The sequence below is a fragment of the Chlorocebus sabaeus genome, chromosome 20 (genome assembly GCF_047675955.1).
Source record: "Chlorocebus sabaeus isolate Y175 chromosome 20, mChlSab1.0.hap1, whole genome shotgun sequence".
NCBI classification, from domain to species: Eukaryota; Metazoa; Chordata; class Mammalia; order Primates; family Cercopithecidae; genus Chlorocebus; species Chlorocebus sabaeus.
In genome coordinates this window covers 50,941,595-50,960,625 of record NC_132923.1, presented here as the reverse complement: position 1 = coordinate 50,960,625, position 19,031 = coordinate 50,941,595, and the positions used below count along the sequence as shown (strand labels likewise).

The 19,031-nt window shown below is 36.0% G+C and overlaps 1 protein-coding gene across 1 annotated transcript in view; it reads right to left on the bottom strand.

Annotated features, from left to right (window-relative positions):
- COL24A1 (collagen type XXIV alpha 1 chain) overlaps positions 1–19,031 on the bottom strand; it is a 390,023-nt gene that overhangs the window by 203,196 nt on the left and 167,796 nt on the right. The window contains exons 21-23 of the mRNA XM_007978084.3: positions 8,657–8,710; positions 7,545–7,589; positions 2,339–2,392 (exon numbers count right to left, since the gene is read on the bottom strand). Coding sequence (XP_007976275.3) covers positions 2,339–2,392; positions 7,545–7,589; positions 8,657–8,710 — 153 coding nt within the window. The remainder of the gene's footprint in view (positions 1–2,338; positions 2,393–7,544; positions 7,590–8,656; positions 8,711–19,031) is intronic.

Sequence of the window (19,031 nt, the reverse complement as noted above, 5' to 3'; positions counted from 1 at the left end):
CAAAAGGTAAAAGATTAAGTTCAAAGTACCACAGAGACATACTCTAATAGCAATATACATTTTGTGTACAGAAACAGATTAAATATGTTATGTCTAAAATTAATCAATTACTGTCTAAACATTAATAATTATATTCCAGTATAGAACAGTAAGATGTTAAGATACTGAACAATATTGTAGCCAATAATGACGTGTGGCTACTGAATATTTGAAATAGGCTGGTCTCAATTGAAGTGTGATATAAGTATAAAAAAATGCATCAGATTTCAAAGACTTTCTACAAAACAAGAATATAAAACATCTCATTAATAATTTCAATATTGATTACATGTTTAAAGGATATAATGTTTTGACATCTTGAGTTAAATAAAACATACTATTAAATTAATTTTACTTCTTTCTTTTCATTATTTAATGTGGCTCATATCTGGTTCTTACTGCATTTCTATTGGATAGTGGTGATTTTAAGCACTGAAACGTAATATTCATCATGAGTGATCACTGAAATAAACTTTCAAAGTCTACACAAGTTTTCTTTTCAGTTTCTGTATGTATTTAGACAAAACAGTAAAGAGTGAAGCACTGCAGTAGGTTTTAATAACTAACTTTAACAGGCAGCTCATTAGACAGCATTTATGGAAAATTTATGGAAGAATAATATATGGATTATTAGTTTTCTAGTATTTTTCATTCCTTACCCATAGGTTACCCTTCTTAAATTCCAAAAAAGATGAACCCTTTGTGTTACTTAGTTTTAAGGGAAGTTTGTGTTAACAGTCAAAAAGCAAAAGTTGTTTGCAGATTACTTGCATTCTTTAGTTTCAGAGTCTGAAGGTAAGAAGTTACTTGTCTTTGACAACAACGAAAGAGAGAGAGAGAAGCTATTTCCCCAGGCCTAGAAAGAGAACACAGATCTAGGGTTCTATGAAGAGTGTGTTCCTTAACCAACTCCCCAAGGGAGTGCCAGGTCCCAGTTAATACCTACATGATGTACTGAAACGCAAATTTCAGTGACAGCTAGGAAGGAATGAACATTACAAAATTTCCTCTGTTTACTAGGTAACACAGAAGCCGCCTAGATTTTGGTGTGATTCTAGAGAGAGAAAGTATAAAAATAACTAAGATTCCATTTCTTGCCAGTTTCACTGGATGGTAACTCACAGTTGGATTTCCTAGCACTATTTGGCAGTCAAGTAAAGAAGAATTGTTAATCCCAGTAAAGGTGAATTGATTAAGCCTTCTGTTTATAAATACTACTATCCTATTTTTCAGAGGACTTTTGTATGTAACTTGAGAAAGAGTCAGGTACATATATTATGCCCCAGGATAACTTTAGCTTCATATATACTGATACATTAAAACATACTTTAGCTCATATTTCTTTATCAAGCTCGAAAAGTGTTGTTTAGCTTTTCCTTAGGTTCCAGCATCATAAAAAGGATGAGTTTAATTAAAAAAAAAAATTAGCTTTAGGAAACTTAGTAAAAATGCTGTGACTACATCAATTTATAGTTAAATTTTAAATTTGCAAAACTTACCAATTCTTATAAGCTAGTTTCTTTCAGGTCTCAATTCTGTATGTAATAAACCATTGCATTACTTTATATTTGTTGGTGTTATAAAAAAATTATCCAAGACCTTGGAAATAAAGTAAATAATGAGTGATATATCTTTTTAATATCATAAAGTGATGAAGGTTACCCAGTGATTATCTAGTGAATATACTTAGACTCACTGTTTACTAGTGATTAAAAGATCCAGACTTAGTAAAGTTATATGAACTTGTAGATTTCTACCCAGTAGAATTGATAACCCCAGAAGTTATGGTTTATTGCCCTGTATGCAACCCACAAATCTTATCCTAACATTTCTTTATTAAATCACATACATAGATATAGAATATAGACACAGACATAATCACAGATACACAGATTGGGCATCCAAGATCCAAGATCTGAAATAATAAATGTTCCAAAATCTGAAACTTTTTGAGTACCAGCATGACATTGAAAGGAAATGCTCATTGGAGCAAAAATCCAGATTTTTGGATTTGGGATGCTTAACTTGTAAGCATGTATAATACAAATATTCAAAACTCCAAAAAAATCTGAAATCTGAAACACTTCTGGTTCCATGCATTTCAGACAGGGGATACTCAACCTGCATATAAATAGATACAGATATAAAGATATAGATTCTTAGTTGCTCTTTGTAACAGTTTTAACATCTTACCGGTTCTTTTTAAGTTGATGTGTTCATTTTATATTTGTATGAAAGTCATAATTTTATGTTTCTGAAAATTATATTTTAAAACTGATAATAAAGTCAGTTGCTTTACCTTTAAGCCTTCTGGTCCTGGTTCACCTGCATACCCCTTTTGACCTGGTTTTCCCTAGAACAGAACAGAATAAAAGAAGAAAGTATATATGTTTAGTCATTCTCATTTTTGAAAGTTTCCTAAGATATATGAAATTTAGACTATTCTTATAAAATTAAACACTTTAACATTATTTGATAAATGTATTTCATCATACTCATTTGCCATTCATTCTACAAATATCCATCTGTCTACTGCGTGCCATGAACAGTTCTAGATGCAGAGGATTGAGGATTGCACTAAACATACCTGCCCTCATAGAGCTTATATTTTAGTGAGAATAACAACGTTTTAAAAAATTAGTAAAATATATAGTATGTTAGGTAGTGGTAATATGAAAGGCAACAAATCAAGCAAGGAAGGGATATATAAACAGTTGTGGGAGTTTTATTGAAAGTGTTCATAAGATTCCAGGAAAGAAGACCTCACCAAAAAGTTGTTTGCAGATTACTTGTATTCTTACTTTAGTTTTCAGAGAGTCTAAAGGTAAGAAGTGACTTGTCTTTGATGACAATGAGAGAGAGAGAGAGTGAGAGAGAGGCTATTTCCCCAGGCCTAGGGAGAGAAGAGAGATCCCAGGGTTCTGTGAAGTGTGTGACCCTTGACCCTCAACCAACTTCCCTAGAGAGTGCCATTCCCTGGGGGAGTTGGCAGTTTGGTGGCATTTGAGTAAAGACCTAAAGAAAGGGACAAGTTATATGGATATCTGAAGGAAAAGTATTCTAGGCCGAGGAAAAGGGCATGTGCACAGGCACTACAGCTAAAATGTGTGTAGTATGTTGGAGAAACCAGGAGAAGTTGAAGAATTGAGAGGAGAAGACCAGTAAAGTGATGAGGTCAAAGAAGGAAATGGGGGATGAGAAGTCAGGTCACATAGGGCCTTGTAGGTTGCAGTTAAGACTTTGACTTTTATCTGAGTGAGACAGGAAGTCTTAGACAAGGTTTAAGGAGAAAACTGATAAGATCTAAGTTTTAACAGGATCACTTTGATTCCAGGGTAGAAGAAGAGAGTCCGAATAAGAGTCTAGTACAATAATCCAAGTGAGAGATGATGGGGTTGTGAATCAGGGTGGTAGCAGAGTGGTAAGATTCTGGATATAATATGAAGGTAGAGCTTCCAGGAACTGCTGGCGGGTCATGTGTGAAATGTGGGAGAAAGAGAAGAGTCAAAAATGAATCTCAGGATTTTAATGTAAGAGTAGCAGACCAAATGAAATGAAGAAGACTGAAAACAGGTTTGGAGGGTAAGTAAGAAGCTAAGTTTTGGACATTTTAGTTTGATATGCTTGTTAGACATCTAAATGGAGAGATCTTGTGGTAGTTATTTATACAAGTCCAGAATTTAACAGGTAGAAAGATCTGATAACAAGAAATAATCTTGGAAACCACCAGCATTTTGACGGTATTTAAAGCCCTAGGCTGGATGACCTCATTTAGCCAGTGAGTATAGATAGAAATGAGAAATCCACAGGCCAAGCTTTGGGGTATTCCAAAACTTAGAATTTGAAGAAATTAGAAAAATATTTAATTTGTGCCAGAAAGTTAGGAGAAAAATCATGAAAGTAAAGAAATTGTTTCAAGGAGGAGAGAGTGATCTTGCCAAATTCTTAAGAATAGAAGTACTGAGTAATAAGAGGACTCTGAGGATTGAGAAATGACAATTGGATCCAGCAATACAGAAACCACTGATCGTATTGATCAGATTGTTTGTATTGCAGTGGTGGGAACAAATGTGGTTTAAGCAGATAGAGGGAAGAGAAAAACTGAAAGAGCATGTATAGATAACACTTTTGAGGAGTTTTACTGAAAAGGGAAAGATAAAAATAGGGTAACACCTGGAAGGGAAACTGAGACCAAAAAAGTTTTGTTTTTGTTTTTAAGCTAGAAGAATAGCAGCAGCTTTATATGCTGATAAGAATGATTTTGTGTACGGAAAAGAAAATATAGCAGAGACAGAGAGAACTGTTGGACCAATTATCTTGAGTAGTCAAGAGGACAGAGTATGCAGTAAACAAGTGGAAGTTTTCCTTAGCTTGAAAAATGGCCTGCTCATCAACAACAACAGGAAAGAAAGCAGAGCATAGATAGAAGAAGGTGGGTTCATGCAATGGCAGAAAACTGTAAGTTCTCTTCTGGTTACTTCAATCTTCTCAGGAAAGTAGGATGTAAGGCAAAGGCTAAGAATAAGGATGAGAGAGAACTGAACAGAGTTTGAAGAAACAAAGTATAAAGTAATAATTTAGAAAAGCAAGAGAATAAATAGGTTTGAAGACAGAATTCAGAATGTAATCAAAGGAATAATGATAATGTTTTAAGCAAGATGAGGAATTTGTGATCATAAAGGAGACAAGACACAATGGAAAAGCAGCAGAATCAATGCATTGATATTCCTATTGGGTTTATTAGATTGGATAATAAGAGAGATGTATTAGAAAGAAAGATGGTGGTTGGGAAATGAGAAGTTTAAAATTGAAAATGAGAGGTTGCTATCACTGGTAATGACAAAGTAAAGGGTATGACTGTAGCAGTGAGTAGCTGAAAAGAATAGAGGATAAGATCAGTGGGGGAGAGCAGGTCCACAGATGAGGTGGCAGGGTATGGTTTCGGGATGAAACTGGTCCACCTCAGAAGATCATCAGGCATTAGATTCTCATAAAGATCACACAACCTAGATCCCTTGCTTGCACAGTTCACAACAGCGTTTCCGCTCCTATGAGAATCTAATGCTGCTGCTCATCTGACAGGAGGTGAAGTTCAGGCAGTTAGATGGTCAATACTGAGTGTCAACTTGATTGGATTGAAGGATATGAAGTATTGATCCTGGGTGTGTCTGTGAGGGTGTTGCCAAAAGAGATTAACATTTGAGTCAGTGAGCTGCGGAAGGCAGATCCACCCTTAATCTGGTGCACACAATCTAATAAACTGCCAGCAAATATAAAGCAGGTAGAAACATGTGAAAAAGAGAGACTGCCCTAGCCTCCCAGCCTGCATCTTTCTCCCATGCTGGATGTTTCTCTGCCTTCCATCATTGGACTCCAAGTTCTTTAGTTTTGGGACTCAGACTGGTTCTCCTTGCTCCTCAGCTTGCAGACAGCCTATTGTGGGACCTTGTGATCGTGTAAATTAATACTTAATAAACTCCCCTTTATATATATCCTATTAGTTCTATCCCTCTAGAGAACCTTGACTAATACAAGTGGTAAAGCTCACGCCCAGTCCATGGCCTGGGGGTTGGGGACCCCTGCTATATTGGATTTTATTGCTGTTGTCAATTAAGACATGCTCATATTTTTTCTTCTTAAAGTGGAACAGAACAACCCTCTGGCTCACATTCTGTTTTTACCACACATAAAAGATTTAGCCACTTACAACTGTATTTAAGACTTCTAGTCTAATAAGCAATAAACATTCTAATTTTTGCTTTTGCCTGCTCGAAATTATCGAATAATTTCCTAACAAGCAAAAAGCAAAGCAAAGAACTGAAAACCATCCTATTATTACTAAATATCAATTGTTCTCTAATTAAGTTAGACACACAGAACAAGAAATAGAGTTAAGAACCTGAATTATTAGATTTTTTCCATGATATTTACAAAACAATTTCTATTTTTATTTCCACTGCTTGGTAAAAGCCTTAGTGTGACATTCCTTTTATCTTTAATAATACTATTTCAAGCACTGTGTAGGATATTAAGATAGAGTTATACATATTTACATTATGGAAAGAATCTCACTGGAATCTGGTATCAGCACATTTTCAAAGTCTTTGAAATCAAGCGATTCAGAGTATCAGTAACAGAATCATAACTTCTTGTCCTACTTAAATTCTATCATATTGTATTGATTTTGATTTGATTGTGTTATACTTGAACATGTAATATTAAAACCTTATTTTCAAATCTAAAAATAGGAATGATATCTTGCAGAGTTGTTTTCAGGATTAAAGATGATTCATATACTTATAGCAATATTAGGCCCTAAATTGATATTCAACAAATAGCAACAATAGTAATTAGTAATATTAAGATTGTGTAGACCAGAGGTGAATATGATTCTCCTGTTTTCAAAGGAAGTAAATTTTAAATAAGATCAATTTTATTGGGGTCAAATTCCAGTTTTTCTGTTATATAATTCTCACAAAAAATAAAATGAAAACTCTTTTTTACCCCCAATGGGATAGTAGCAATATATGTGCTAGTAAGGTAAAAATGTGAAAGAAATAATTACAATCTTTTTAAATGTAAAAGCATTTTAAGAACCAGTACTTTGGCCAGACATGGTGGCTCACTCCTGTAATTCCAGCACTTTGAGAGGCCAGGTGGGCAGATCACCTGAGGCCAGGAGTTCAAGACCAGCCTTGCCAACATGGTGAAACCCCATCTCTACTAAAAATACAAAACTTAGCAGGGCATGGTGGCACATGCCTGTAATCCTAGCTACTTGGGAGGCTGAGGCAGGAGATTTGCTTGAACCCAGGAGGTGGAGGTTGCAGTGAGTCGAGATCACGCCACTATACTCCAGCTTGGATGACAGAGTGAGACTCCATCTCAAAAAAAAAAAAAAAAAAAAAAAAAAAAAGAAGAAGAACCAGTACTTTATGATGTTGTCAAGAAAAGAAATGAGATGTATTTCATATGAGTCTAACGCCTCTTAAAATAAATGAAACACATATAACTTAATTATTTCATAAGGTAAACTTTGGTCATGTATACCAAAAATTTTTAAATAATTCATTTCTAGAACTTGAAAACAATTCACATATTACCCATGGTATTATCTGACAAAAACACTGGCAGAAAATACATCTTATTAGCCTTCCATAATTTTACTAACACATTTAGAAAACAGGAAATCTCAGAATATTACTAAAATGGCTAAAGTATTTAGCTTCCTATTACATTTCAAGAAATTTATAAACAATTTGCACAAATTATTAAGTCTATAGACCACCAAAATAGCAAGTAACTACATAGTAGGCATAACATCATTCAAACTATCTTTGAGACTTCCAGTTATTGGCCTATTTTATTTTGGAGCATTTTATGACTATAGTTTGTTTTCATTTTTGTCCTTCACTATAATGTAAAATGTTATGATGTTAAAAACATTTATAGAACAGCTATTTTCAAGAAAATCACTTATGGAAAATTATTTATACGATACCTACTCGTGGCCCCAGTTCCCCAAAGGGTCCAATTGGTCCTTCTTCTCCCTTAAAAACAAAAATTAGAACATATTATGGCCTAAAATAGGTATTTAAAAATGTAAACTCTTCTTTTCTCTATTTATTCTAAAATGTGAGGCTCATTCTGAGATGTGATGAAAATAATGCTGTTATTTTCTTGTACTCTGAACTCCATCACCCCACAACACTTTAGTTTTTTGTGTGAACCTGGTGCATTCTTGTAAGGACCAAAAACTATATCGGTGGATAGAGACTGAAGATGAATATAGAAAAAAAATTAAAAGTTTTTATTCATAATTCTCTAAGAGAATAAAAAAGCAGTAAGTGTTTTTACTCCATTTACAGACATATTTACTGAATATACTGATTTACCTTTAAAAAACAGTTGATTGCTTTCTGAGTAATACATACAGACCTCCCCAGAATCATATAGTATATATTATTTATTTGGTAAACATTTTGTTCAATTCACAATTCAATTAAAATATAATTTATTGGTTCAAAAATATTAAGTACTCACAAATAGTAAATAAAAATTCTAATATATATGAGTGAGATTCTGGGTTCAGATTCTTCAGACATTCCATTGGAGACCACTAACATAAATCATTTAATGAATTCAGAACACTGTAAAATGATTCTAAATTCTATTCCATAACTGGCAAAATAAAGTGTTAACTTGAAGGCTGGGCACAGTGGCTCATGCCTGTAATCCCAGCACTCTGGAATGTTTAAGTGGGAGGACTGCTTGAGGCCAGAAGTAGGCCAACCTGGCTAATACAGCAAAACTGTGTCTTTACAAAAAATACAAAAATTAGCCAGGCTAATGGTGGTGCACCTGTACTCCCAGCTACTTGGGAGGTTGAGGTAGGAGGATTGCTGGAGCCCAGGAGGTCGAGGCTGCAGTGAGCCAAGATTGCACCACTGCACTCCATCCTGGGAAAGAGAGCAAGACTCTGTCTAAATAAATAAATAAAATGGTAACTGGAAATCTGATGATGTTTAAGCAAAAACTGAAGGCCCACAATAAATAAAAAGGGAAACTTTTAACTAAAAACCTTGCTGAAGCTGACTGGATATCACTTCTTCCATACCTGAGTTCCTTTGAGACCAGGAGGTCCAGGAGGCCCTCTATTTCCGAGGAGTCCCTATAAAAGCAATATAAATGCAGACAACAGAAATTTTAGATCAACTGACATTTTGATAAATCAGCATTAATGTGGAGATGGACAATACTCTTCGAAACCATTCATTTCCCATTAAGAAGTTCTCAAAATGGGTGGCAATATAGACAAGCAGAAAACAACAAGGCATCCAAAAACATAGGATAAACTTACTTTTAAACAGTAAGTTAATATTCAAATAATCTGCTCAGTATTTTATTCTTCAACCTCCAGACACCTTTTCAGAAAAAGTATTTCTAAAATGGAAGCAATGAGGCCAATTGTTAAACTGATAAGAGTAAAATAAACAGAGTGTTCACAAAGTCTGAAAACAGATGGAAGAAACAAATAGTGTTTTAATACCTATTAAGAGACCTGCAGAGTCTGGAACTCATTATTTGTTAGTTGAAGAATGCATTAGTTCTTCATTACTCATTAGTTGAAGAATATTCTTCAACTTATTTCCCTTTTTGCTACAAGATGACAAAAAGAGAAGAGGAATTTGTAGAAGAAAGTGAGTGTGAATTTGACTAGAAATTTCAAGACTCAAAAAGTATTCTGTTAAACAAAATACGTGTTGTTAAAAATCTCAATTGCTCTCTGAATGAAAACCCTTTCAAAGTATTTTTAAAAAGTCTTAAATCAGAAAACAGTATATGTCTATTCAACATGGCCACATTTTCTTAATAAGTTCTGTTCTCCTAACTACGCAAGATGCCAGCAAAGTTCTAAGTCTCTTTTTAGAATTATAGTTTGAATGATTGCTTTTAGTCATTTTATAACCATTAAAAAGTTTTATCTAATTTTTAACTGTACTTACATAATTTTTAAATGACTACACCAAAGAGCAAATCTATTAGGTGACTTGGATCTTGTTCTGAAATGCAGCAGAGTGACAACCTACATGGGAATCTTTCCTTCATGTTATATTTTACTCTATACTTGCTGTACTTTAACACGATAAAAACAAAACTCTGTCAGTTTAAAAGTCTATAATATAGTATTGTAAGCTTATTACATAAATAGCACCATTCAAGAAACTGTATTACTTTAGGCAATAACCTATCTTTTTAATTCAGCTTTCTTATTTTTAAAAGTAAGATATGGATTAGATTATGGAAATGGGCACATTGTGTCTCATGCCAGTCCAATATATGTTAATCCTTAGGCAAAAGCACCCTAATTTTCCTTAAGGAAAGACTCTCTTCACTCTTCGTGCATGTTGTTTGAGGGGAGGTGACTCCACCTCCGACTGTAACTATGAACATGTGACAGAGATCTAAGTCGGTGTATTGTACATCCCTAGAAACAATGACTGGTCCAAGAATGAGTAAGGGACCCAACTCAGCCCAACTGAAGCACATTTCAAACTTCAGTGGCACTGCTGGGAATAGCATTAAAAATGAGGTAAAACTGAACAGTGGGAAACCATCCAGGGGACAGCCTGAGAATGAAATCGATTAATTAACAAATGGAGAGAGTTGGAGTGACTGGGCTCTTCTGATATTGTTTAGGGTCCTGAATTCAGTTGTGATTGAATCCCTGAACTTTTCATGTATTTATGTAAGCCTGTTTAAGCCAGGTTGCCACCACTTACAACTGAAATAATCCTGATTTGATACAATGATTTCAAACTGCTTTCAATATCTGAAACTGCTCTTTTAGAATTCAAAGTGAAAGCTTTTAAGTGTCTACACTGACTGGAGGTACAGAATTTAGAATGTTGTGATATTTGAATTCTATTGCCTGTCAGTTAGTTTAATAACTTAATTCATCTGTTTGTTCATTTTTCATCTGACATATTATTAATTTTCTACTACGTATAAGGCTCAATTAACAGCACAATATTAGTCCCTAAGTATACAATTATCAGTAAGACAGAGTCCCTGTTTCCAATGAATTCATCATTTATTATGGGAGATGGTCCTTTAAAATAAAACTTACTACATTAAGAGTTGTAATAGAAGTAGAGGTATATGCAAAGTATAAATAAGAATTTAGAAAAAGGAGCAAAATCCTTTCTGGGAGGATTAAAATATTTTTAATATATGAAAATAATTCTGTATTGAGTTATAATAGGCTAATAAAAACTTGTAGATAAAAATAGGCATACAATAAAAAATTATAAACAACTTCTGGGGCTCAAAAGGCTCTAAGAACATACAATATTAAGATTAGGGTATGCATGAAAGAAACAGGTTCCGCTCCATATCCAGAGTGTAACCTGCAGAGGGCTGACTGATTAAAGGGAATGAGGTCCCCCTAACTCTCTCATTGCCCTAACTCTCTCATTGAAACTATTTACTCCGGATGGAACCACTTATCCAGGACCAGAAATAATCCTTTCAGTGAAGCAGGCAAATCTAGGCTACTTTTTCTCTCTTCTTTCAAAACCAAAATTATCATCTTAAAGGAAAAATAAAAGTTGGGTTAAGAGAAAAAAAATCTAGTTATATGCCATTTACAAGAAACACACCTAAAATATAAAATATGCAAGGCATTTACCAGCCCAAAAGAGCTGATGTAATTACATTATTATTAGATCTAGCAGACTTGAAGGTAAACTACATTATTTAAGTGTGTAACTAAATAATGATTAAAGGTTACATTCATCAAGAAGAGATAAAAACCATCAATTTTTGTGCATCTAATAACATGAATTCCAAGTATAAAAAGTGAAAATTGATGAATATGTAAATAGAGTTGGACAAATCCACTATTAGAGAGAGAAATTTCAAGACACTTTTCTCCATAAGTCAAGCAGATAAAGACCACGAGAATAGAGAAAACTTAAACAATAATATTAACAAACTTGATCTAATGGTCATCTATAGAATACTGAATCCTTAAATGGGAATTTACATAGTTTACAGGTGCACCTGGAGCAGTTGTGCAAACCAACCACAAGAAAGACCATAAGCGTTTATCAGCAGTAGTATCAATTAAAACATTGCAGTATATCTATCTAGTGGGTTATACTATACAATGTAAATTAAAAATGAACCTATAATTATATGTATCAACCTGGATTAAGATGAAAAGACAAAATTGAATGGAAGAAGTCACTGAAGAATATGTATAGTAGAATTCCATTTACATGAACTTACAAAACACTTAAAGCACCAGATATTGCAGGAGTATATATAGATGGTAAAAGCATGGCCAAAAGAATAGTTACCTTTAAATGCAGAGATGGAGGAAGTAGACACAATTAGAGAGAGACACACAAGGGGCTTCCAACTTTCTGTTTAATATCCTTTATAGGGTTTGTTTTATCATCATTTTTAAGCTGTGCACATATGTTTCATATTTATCATTTGTTAAACACAAATTTTAAAAAAGTTAAACTGTGCAGAACTGGAAGTAGAGTACAGATTTGAATTCCAGTTCTGCAGTTTACTAGAGATGTAAACTATTTATTAATCTGTAGAATCATGTTACCATCAGCATTGTAAGGTTGCTGTAGGAATAAACAAAATGATACCTAGAATATAACAGGAACTTAATTAATACCAGTTTCCTTTCTCCTTTTATAGCAGACATTAATTAGTAGACATTTTTCAAAGGGAGACATACAAATGGCCAATAAATAAGTGAAAAAATGTTCAACATCGCTAGTCACCAGGGAAATGCAAATCTAAACCAGAATGAGATATCATCTCATTAGAATGATCACTATTAAAAAGACAGAAACTGGTGCGAATGCAGAGAAAGGGTGATGTATTGGTGGGAATGTAAATCAATACAGCTAATATGAAAAAAAGTATGGAGTTGCCTCAAAAAAATAAAAATAGACCTATCATATGATTTAGCAATCCCACTGCTGAGTATATATCCCAAAGAAAGAAAGTCAGTATATCAGAGACAGAATCTGCATTCTCATGTTTATTGCAGTGCTACTCACAATAGCCAAGATACAGAATCAACCTAATTATCCACCAACAGATGACTGGATAAAGAAAATGTAGTATATTATACACAATGGATTATTATTCCACCATAAGAAGAATGAAATCCTATATTTGCAACAACAAGGATAGACTGGGAGGAAATTATATTAAGTGAAATAAGCCAGACACAGAAAGACAAATGTTGCATGTTCCAACTCATATGTGGAAGCTAAAAATACTGATTTCATGGAGATAGAGAATAAATTGAAAGGTGGTTAGCAGAGGCTGGGAATGGTAGTAGGGAAGGGACTTCTACTTGGACAGACAGAACAGTGTGTGGAGACTCACACCACGGACTTTTGTTCTAAGAACCACTACAGTAAATTCCCAGGAAAACTTAAGGATTTCATAGATCCTTTGACAGAAGTGGCACACTGCTACAAATTCTGTGAGGCAGGCAAAAAACCGTGAGTTCCCAAAGTGTGTGAGGGGAAACACCTGCCTCCGGAAACACATCCCCACTGGGGACCCTGAAAATCCGGATTACAGGAGAAGGATTTAACCTTACCTAGAGCTGAAACTGATTTAGCATGAAATATAAAAGTAGAAGCAGCAGCCGGAGGAGCACTGTAGGTGCTCTCATTCTCCAGGTCAAGCCAAGGGAAGCCATCCCTAACTATATCTCACTAGGGCCCTCAGGGAAGGCAGCCAGCAGAATCTGGGAGGGATCACAGGCTGAAAAAAGATTCCAACTGAACTTTGTTTTTTTTGTTTTATTTTATTTATTATTATCATACTTTAAGTTCTAGGGTACATGTGCATAATGTGCAGGTTTGTTACATATGTATACTTGTGCCATGTTGGTGTGCTGCACCCATCAACTCGTCAGCGCCCATCAACTCGTCATTTACATCAGGTATAACTCCCAATGCAATCCCTCCCCCCCACCCCCCTCTCCATGATAGGCCCCGGCATGTGATGTTCCAACTGAACTTTGTAATAATTTTGACTGAAGCAAGCTCTCTTGAGCAGAATCTGGGGGTGAACGGGAACTGTTGCAGAGAGTAGCGCAGCAGCCAAGGCCAACAGTGTTTGAAGGCAGGGAGGGGCGAGGCCTGAAAGCCTTGCTTGCTTTCTCAGTAGGGAAGCTTATAGCCTGGGGCAAGGTCTGAATGCTGAGCACAGGCTACCTGGAGACAAACTCAGTGCTGCTAGTGGGGCACATTGTCAGGGGCAAAACCGGCCTCACCAACTGCATGGGAGCTGGGTAAGACCTAATCCTACCAGTTTTCCCCTACTTCCTTGATGACAGAGGGTATTATGGAACAAAATGCCCTCTGAAACATAACCCCATTGGCCCAAGAACCATACCCCTCCCCCATAGGAGTGTGGCAATCTCTGCCCAAGGAGAGTCTGAGCTCAGACTGGCCTAACCCTGTTCCCACCTGATGGTACTTCTCTACCCACCTTAGCAGCCAATTACAAAAGACATAAATTCTTGGGAGCTTTATGGCCTTGCGCATCACCTGAGAAACTCTGGAAATACTTATTCTGGCCAACTTAGGGTAAGCTTATACCCTCCTTCTACTACTGCAGCTGGTGCTCTCTTGAAAGTAATACCTCCTGACTGGAGGCCAACCAACTCAGGATATGATGGGAACTCATGATAAAATAACCCTACTCCAATGAAGGAGAAAACAATAGCTAATTTCACTGACTGCAACATCCCTGGCTAACCAGAGGTCTTGAGTCTGTCCACATGACAACTTCACTCCTAGCATAACCAGCATTCGAGAAAGTCAGCACGCAAAACATATCTACAACCAAGGACTCTCACAGTCTACTTCACTCCCCTGCCACCTCCACCAAAGTAGGTGCTGGTATCGACAGCTGAGAGACCTGAAGATGGATCACATCACAGGGCACTTTGCAGACAATCTCCAGCACTAGCCTGGAGCCTGATAGCCCTGTTGTGTGGCCAGACCGACAAGAACAATAACAATCACTGCAGTCCCGCTCTCAAGAAGTCCCATTCCTAGAAGAAGTGGGAGAGCACCACATCAAGGGATCACCCTGTGGGACAAATTAATCTGAACAGCAGTCCTTGAGTTCCAGATCTTTCCACTGAAACAGTCTATCCAAATGAGAAGGAACCAGAAAAGTAATTCTGGTAATATGACAAAATAAGGTTCTATTACACCCCCAAAGACCACACTAGCTCCCCAGCAATGGATCCAAACCACGAAGAAATCTCTGATTGCCAGATAAAGAATTCGGAGGATTGATTATTAAGCTACTCAAGGAGATACCAGAGAAAGGTGAAAACCAACTTAAAGAAGTTTAAAAAAACAAACAATACAGGCTATAGATGAAAAATTCTCCAGATAAACGGATATCATAAAAATATAATCACAACTTCTGGAAATGAAAGGCAAACTCAGAGAAATACAAAATGCACTGGAAAGTATCAACAATAGACTAGGACAGGTAGAAGGAGGAACTTCAGAGCTCAAACACAAGGCTTCCTAATTAACCCAATCAGACGAAGACAAAGAAAAACACAAGAACAACAAAAAAGAACAAAGCCTCCACAAATTTTGGGATGATGTTAAATGCCAAATCTAAGAATAATTGGTGTTCCTGAGGCAGAAGAGAAATCTAAAACTCTGGAAAACTTATGTTAGGGAATAATTGAGGAAAATCTCCATGGCCTTGCTAGAGATAGAGACATCCAAATATAAGAAGATCAAAGAACACCTGGGAAATTCATCACAAAAAGATCACCACCTAAGCACATAGTCATCAGGTTCTCTAAAGTCAAGATGAAGGAAAGAATCATAAGAGTTGTGAGGCAAAAGCATCAGGTAGCCTATAAAGGAAAACATATCAGATTTACGCAGATTTCTCAGCAGAAACCCTACAAGCCAGAAGGGACTGGGGTCCTATCTTTAGCCTCCTCAAACAAAATTACCAATCAAGAATTCTGAATCCAGAAAAATTGAGCTTCATAAACGAAAGAGGTAAAGTCGTTTTCTTTTCTTTTCTTTTTTTTTTTTTTTTTTTGAGACGGAGTCTCGCTCTGTCGCCCGGGTTAGAGTGCAGTGGCCGGATCTCAGCTCACTGCAAGCTCCGCCTCCCGGGTTTACGCCATTCTCCTACCTCAGCCTCCCGAATAGCTGGGACTACAGGCACCCGCCACCTCGCCCGGCTAGTTTTTTGTATTTTTTTAGTAAGACGGGGTTTCACCGTGTTAGCCAGGATGGTCTCGATCTCCTGACCTCGTGATCCGCCGCCTCAGCCTCCCAGAGTGCTGGGATTACAGGCTTGAGCCACCGCGCCCGGCCGTGGCAAACATGTGAAGAGCATTCGCCACTACCAAGTCAGCACTACAAGAACTGCTAAAATGAGTTCTAAATCTTGAAACAAGCCTTAAAATACACCAAAATAGAACCTTCTTAAAGCATAAATCTCACAAGACCTATAAAACAACAACAACACATACACACAAAGCCAAAGGGTATTCAGGCAACAACTAACACGAAGAATAAAATGGTACCTCACATCTCAATATTAACATTGAATGTAAATAGCCTAAATGCTCCACTTATGGCAGAATTTAAAAAAAATCCATCAATTAAGTATCTGCTGTCTTCAAGAGGCTCACCTAACACAAAAGGACTCAAATAAACTTAAGGTAAAAGGGTAGAAAAAGGTATGTCATGCAAATGGAAACCAAAAGTGAGCAGGAGTAGCTATTCTTATATCAGACAAAACAGACTTTAAATCAATAACAGTTAAAAAAAAGACAAAGAGGGACATTATATAATGATAAAAGGATCAGTCCAACAGGAAAATGTCATAATCCTAAATATATATGCACCTAACACTGGAGCTTCCAAATTTATAAAACAATTATTACTAGACCTAAGAAATTAGTTAGATGGCAACACAATAATAGTGGAGGACGTCAATACTTTACCGACAGCACTAGGCAGGTCGTCAAGACAGAAAGTCAACAAAGAAATTGTGGATTTCATGTATGCCCTAGAACAAATGAACTTAAAAGATGTTTACAAAACATTCTACCCAACAACTGCAGATAGACATTCTTTTCATCAGCATATAGAACATTCTCCAAGATAGATCATATGAGAGGCTACAAAACAAGTCTCAATACATTTAAGAAAATAGAAGTTATGTCACATATACTCTCAGACCACAGTGGAATAAAACTGGAAATTAACCCCAAAAGGAACCCTCAAAATCATACAAATACATGAAAATTAAATCATCTGCTCCTGAATGATCTCTGGGTCAACAATGAAATCACGATGGAAATTAAAAATTTATTTGAACTGAACGATAATAGTGACACAACCTATGAAAACTGCTGGGATACAGCAAAAGCAGTAGCAAGAGGAAAGTTCATAGCAATAAATGCCTACATCAAAAAGTCTGGAAAAGCACAAATAGACAATTTAAGGTCACACCTCAAGGAAGTAGAGAAACAAGAAAAAATCAAACCCAAACCCAGCAGAATAAAAGAAATAATAAAGATCAGAGCAGAACTAAATTAAATTGAAACAAAAATACAAAGATAAATGAAACAAAAAGCTGGTTATTTGAAGGATAAGTCAAATTGATAGGTAATTACTGGGATTAACAAAGAAAAGTAGTGAGAAGATCCAAATAAGGTCAATAGAAATGAAATGGGAGATATTACAACTGATACTACAGAAATACAAAAGATCATTCAACCTACTATGAACACCTTTATGCACACAAACTAGAGTATGTAGAGGAGATATATAAATTTCTGGAAGTATACAACCCTCCTAGATTAAACCAGGAAGAAACAGAAACTCTGAACAGACCAATGACAAACAGAAAGATAGAAATGGTAATTTAAAAACTGCCAACAAAAAAAAGTACAGGACCAGAGAGATTCACAGCTGAATTCTATCAGACATTCAAAGAAGAATTGGTACCAATCCTATTGACACTATTCCAAAAGACAGAGAAAGAGGGGATCCTCCCTAAATCATTCTATGAAGCCAGTATCACCTTAATACCAAAACCAGGAAAGGACATAATAAAAAAGAAAAACTACAGAACAATATCTCTGATGAACATAGATGCAAAAATCCTCAACAAAATACTAGCTAACCAAATCTAACAGCTTATCAAAAATACAATACACAATGATCAAGTGGGTTTCATACCAGAAATGCAGGGATGGTTTAACATATGCAAGTCAATAAATGTGACACATCACATAAACAGAATTAAAAACAAAAATTATATGATCATTTCAATAGTTGCAGGGAAAGCATTTGACAAAATTCAGCATCCTTTTATGATTAAAACCCTCAGCAAAATTGGCACAGAAGAAACATATCTTAAGGTAATAAAAGTCATCTATGACAAACTCACAGTGAACATTATGCTGAATGGGGAAAAGTTAAAAGCATTCCCACTGAGAACTGGAACAAGACAAGGATGCCGACTTTCACCACTGCTATTCAACATTGTACTGGTAGTCCTAGACAGAGCAATCAGACAAGAGAAAGAAATAAAGGGCATTTAAATCAGTAAAGAGGAAGTCAAACCATTGCTGTTTGCTGATGATATAATCGTACACCTATAAAACCCTAAAGTCTCACTCAAAAAGCTCCTAGCTCTGATAAATAGATTCAGTAAAGTTTCAGGAGACAAAATCAATGTAGACAAATCAGTAGCACTGCTATACACCAACAACGACCAAGCTGAGAATAAAAATCCAGAACTCAACCCCTTTTACAATAGCTACAAAAAAAAAAAAAAAAAAAAAAAAAGAAAAACACCAAACCGCCCCCCCCCCAAAAAAAAACCAACTTAGAAATATACCTAACCAAGGCCAGGCGCGGTGGCTCATTCTTGTAATCCCAGCACTTTGGAAGGCCAAGGTGGGTGGATCATGAGGCCAGGAGATGGAGACCATACTGGCTAACACGGTGAAACCCCATCTCTACTAAAAATACAAAAAAAAATTAGCCAGGCAAGGTGGCGGGTGCCTGTAGTCCCAGCTACTCAGAAGGCTGAGGCAGGAGAATGGCATGAACCCAGGAGGCGGAGCTTGCAGTGAGCCAAGATTGCACCACTGCACTCCAGCCTGGGTGACAGAGTGAAACTCCGTCTCACAAAAAAAAAAAAAAAAGAAAAAAAGAAACATACCTAACCAAGAAGGTAAAAGACCTCTACAAGAAAAACTACAAAACACTGCTGAAAGAAATCATAGATGACACAAACAAATGGAAACATATCCCACGCTCATGAATGGGCAGAATAAATACCGTGAAAATGATCGTACGACCAAAAGCAATCTACAAATTCAATGCAATTCCCATCAAAATACCATCATTATTCTCCATAGAATT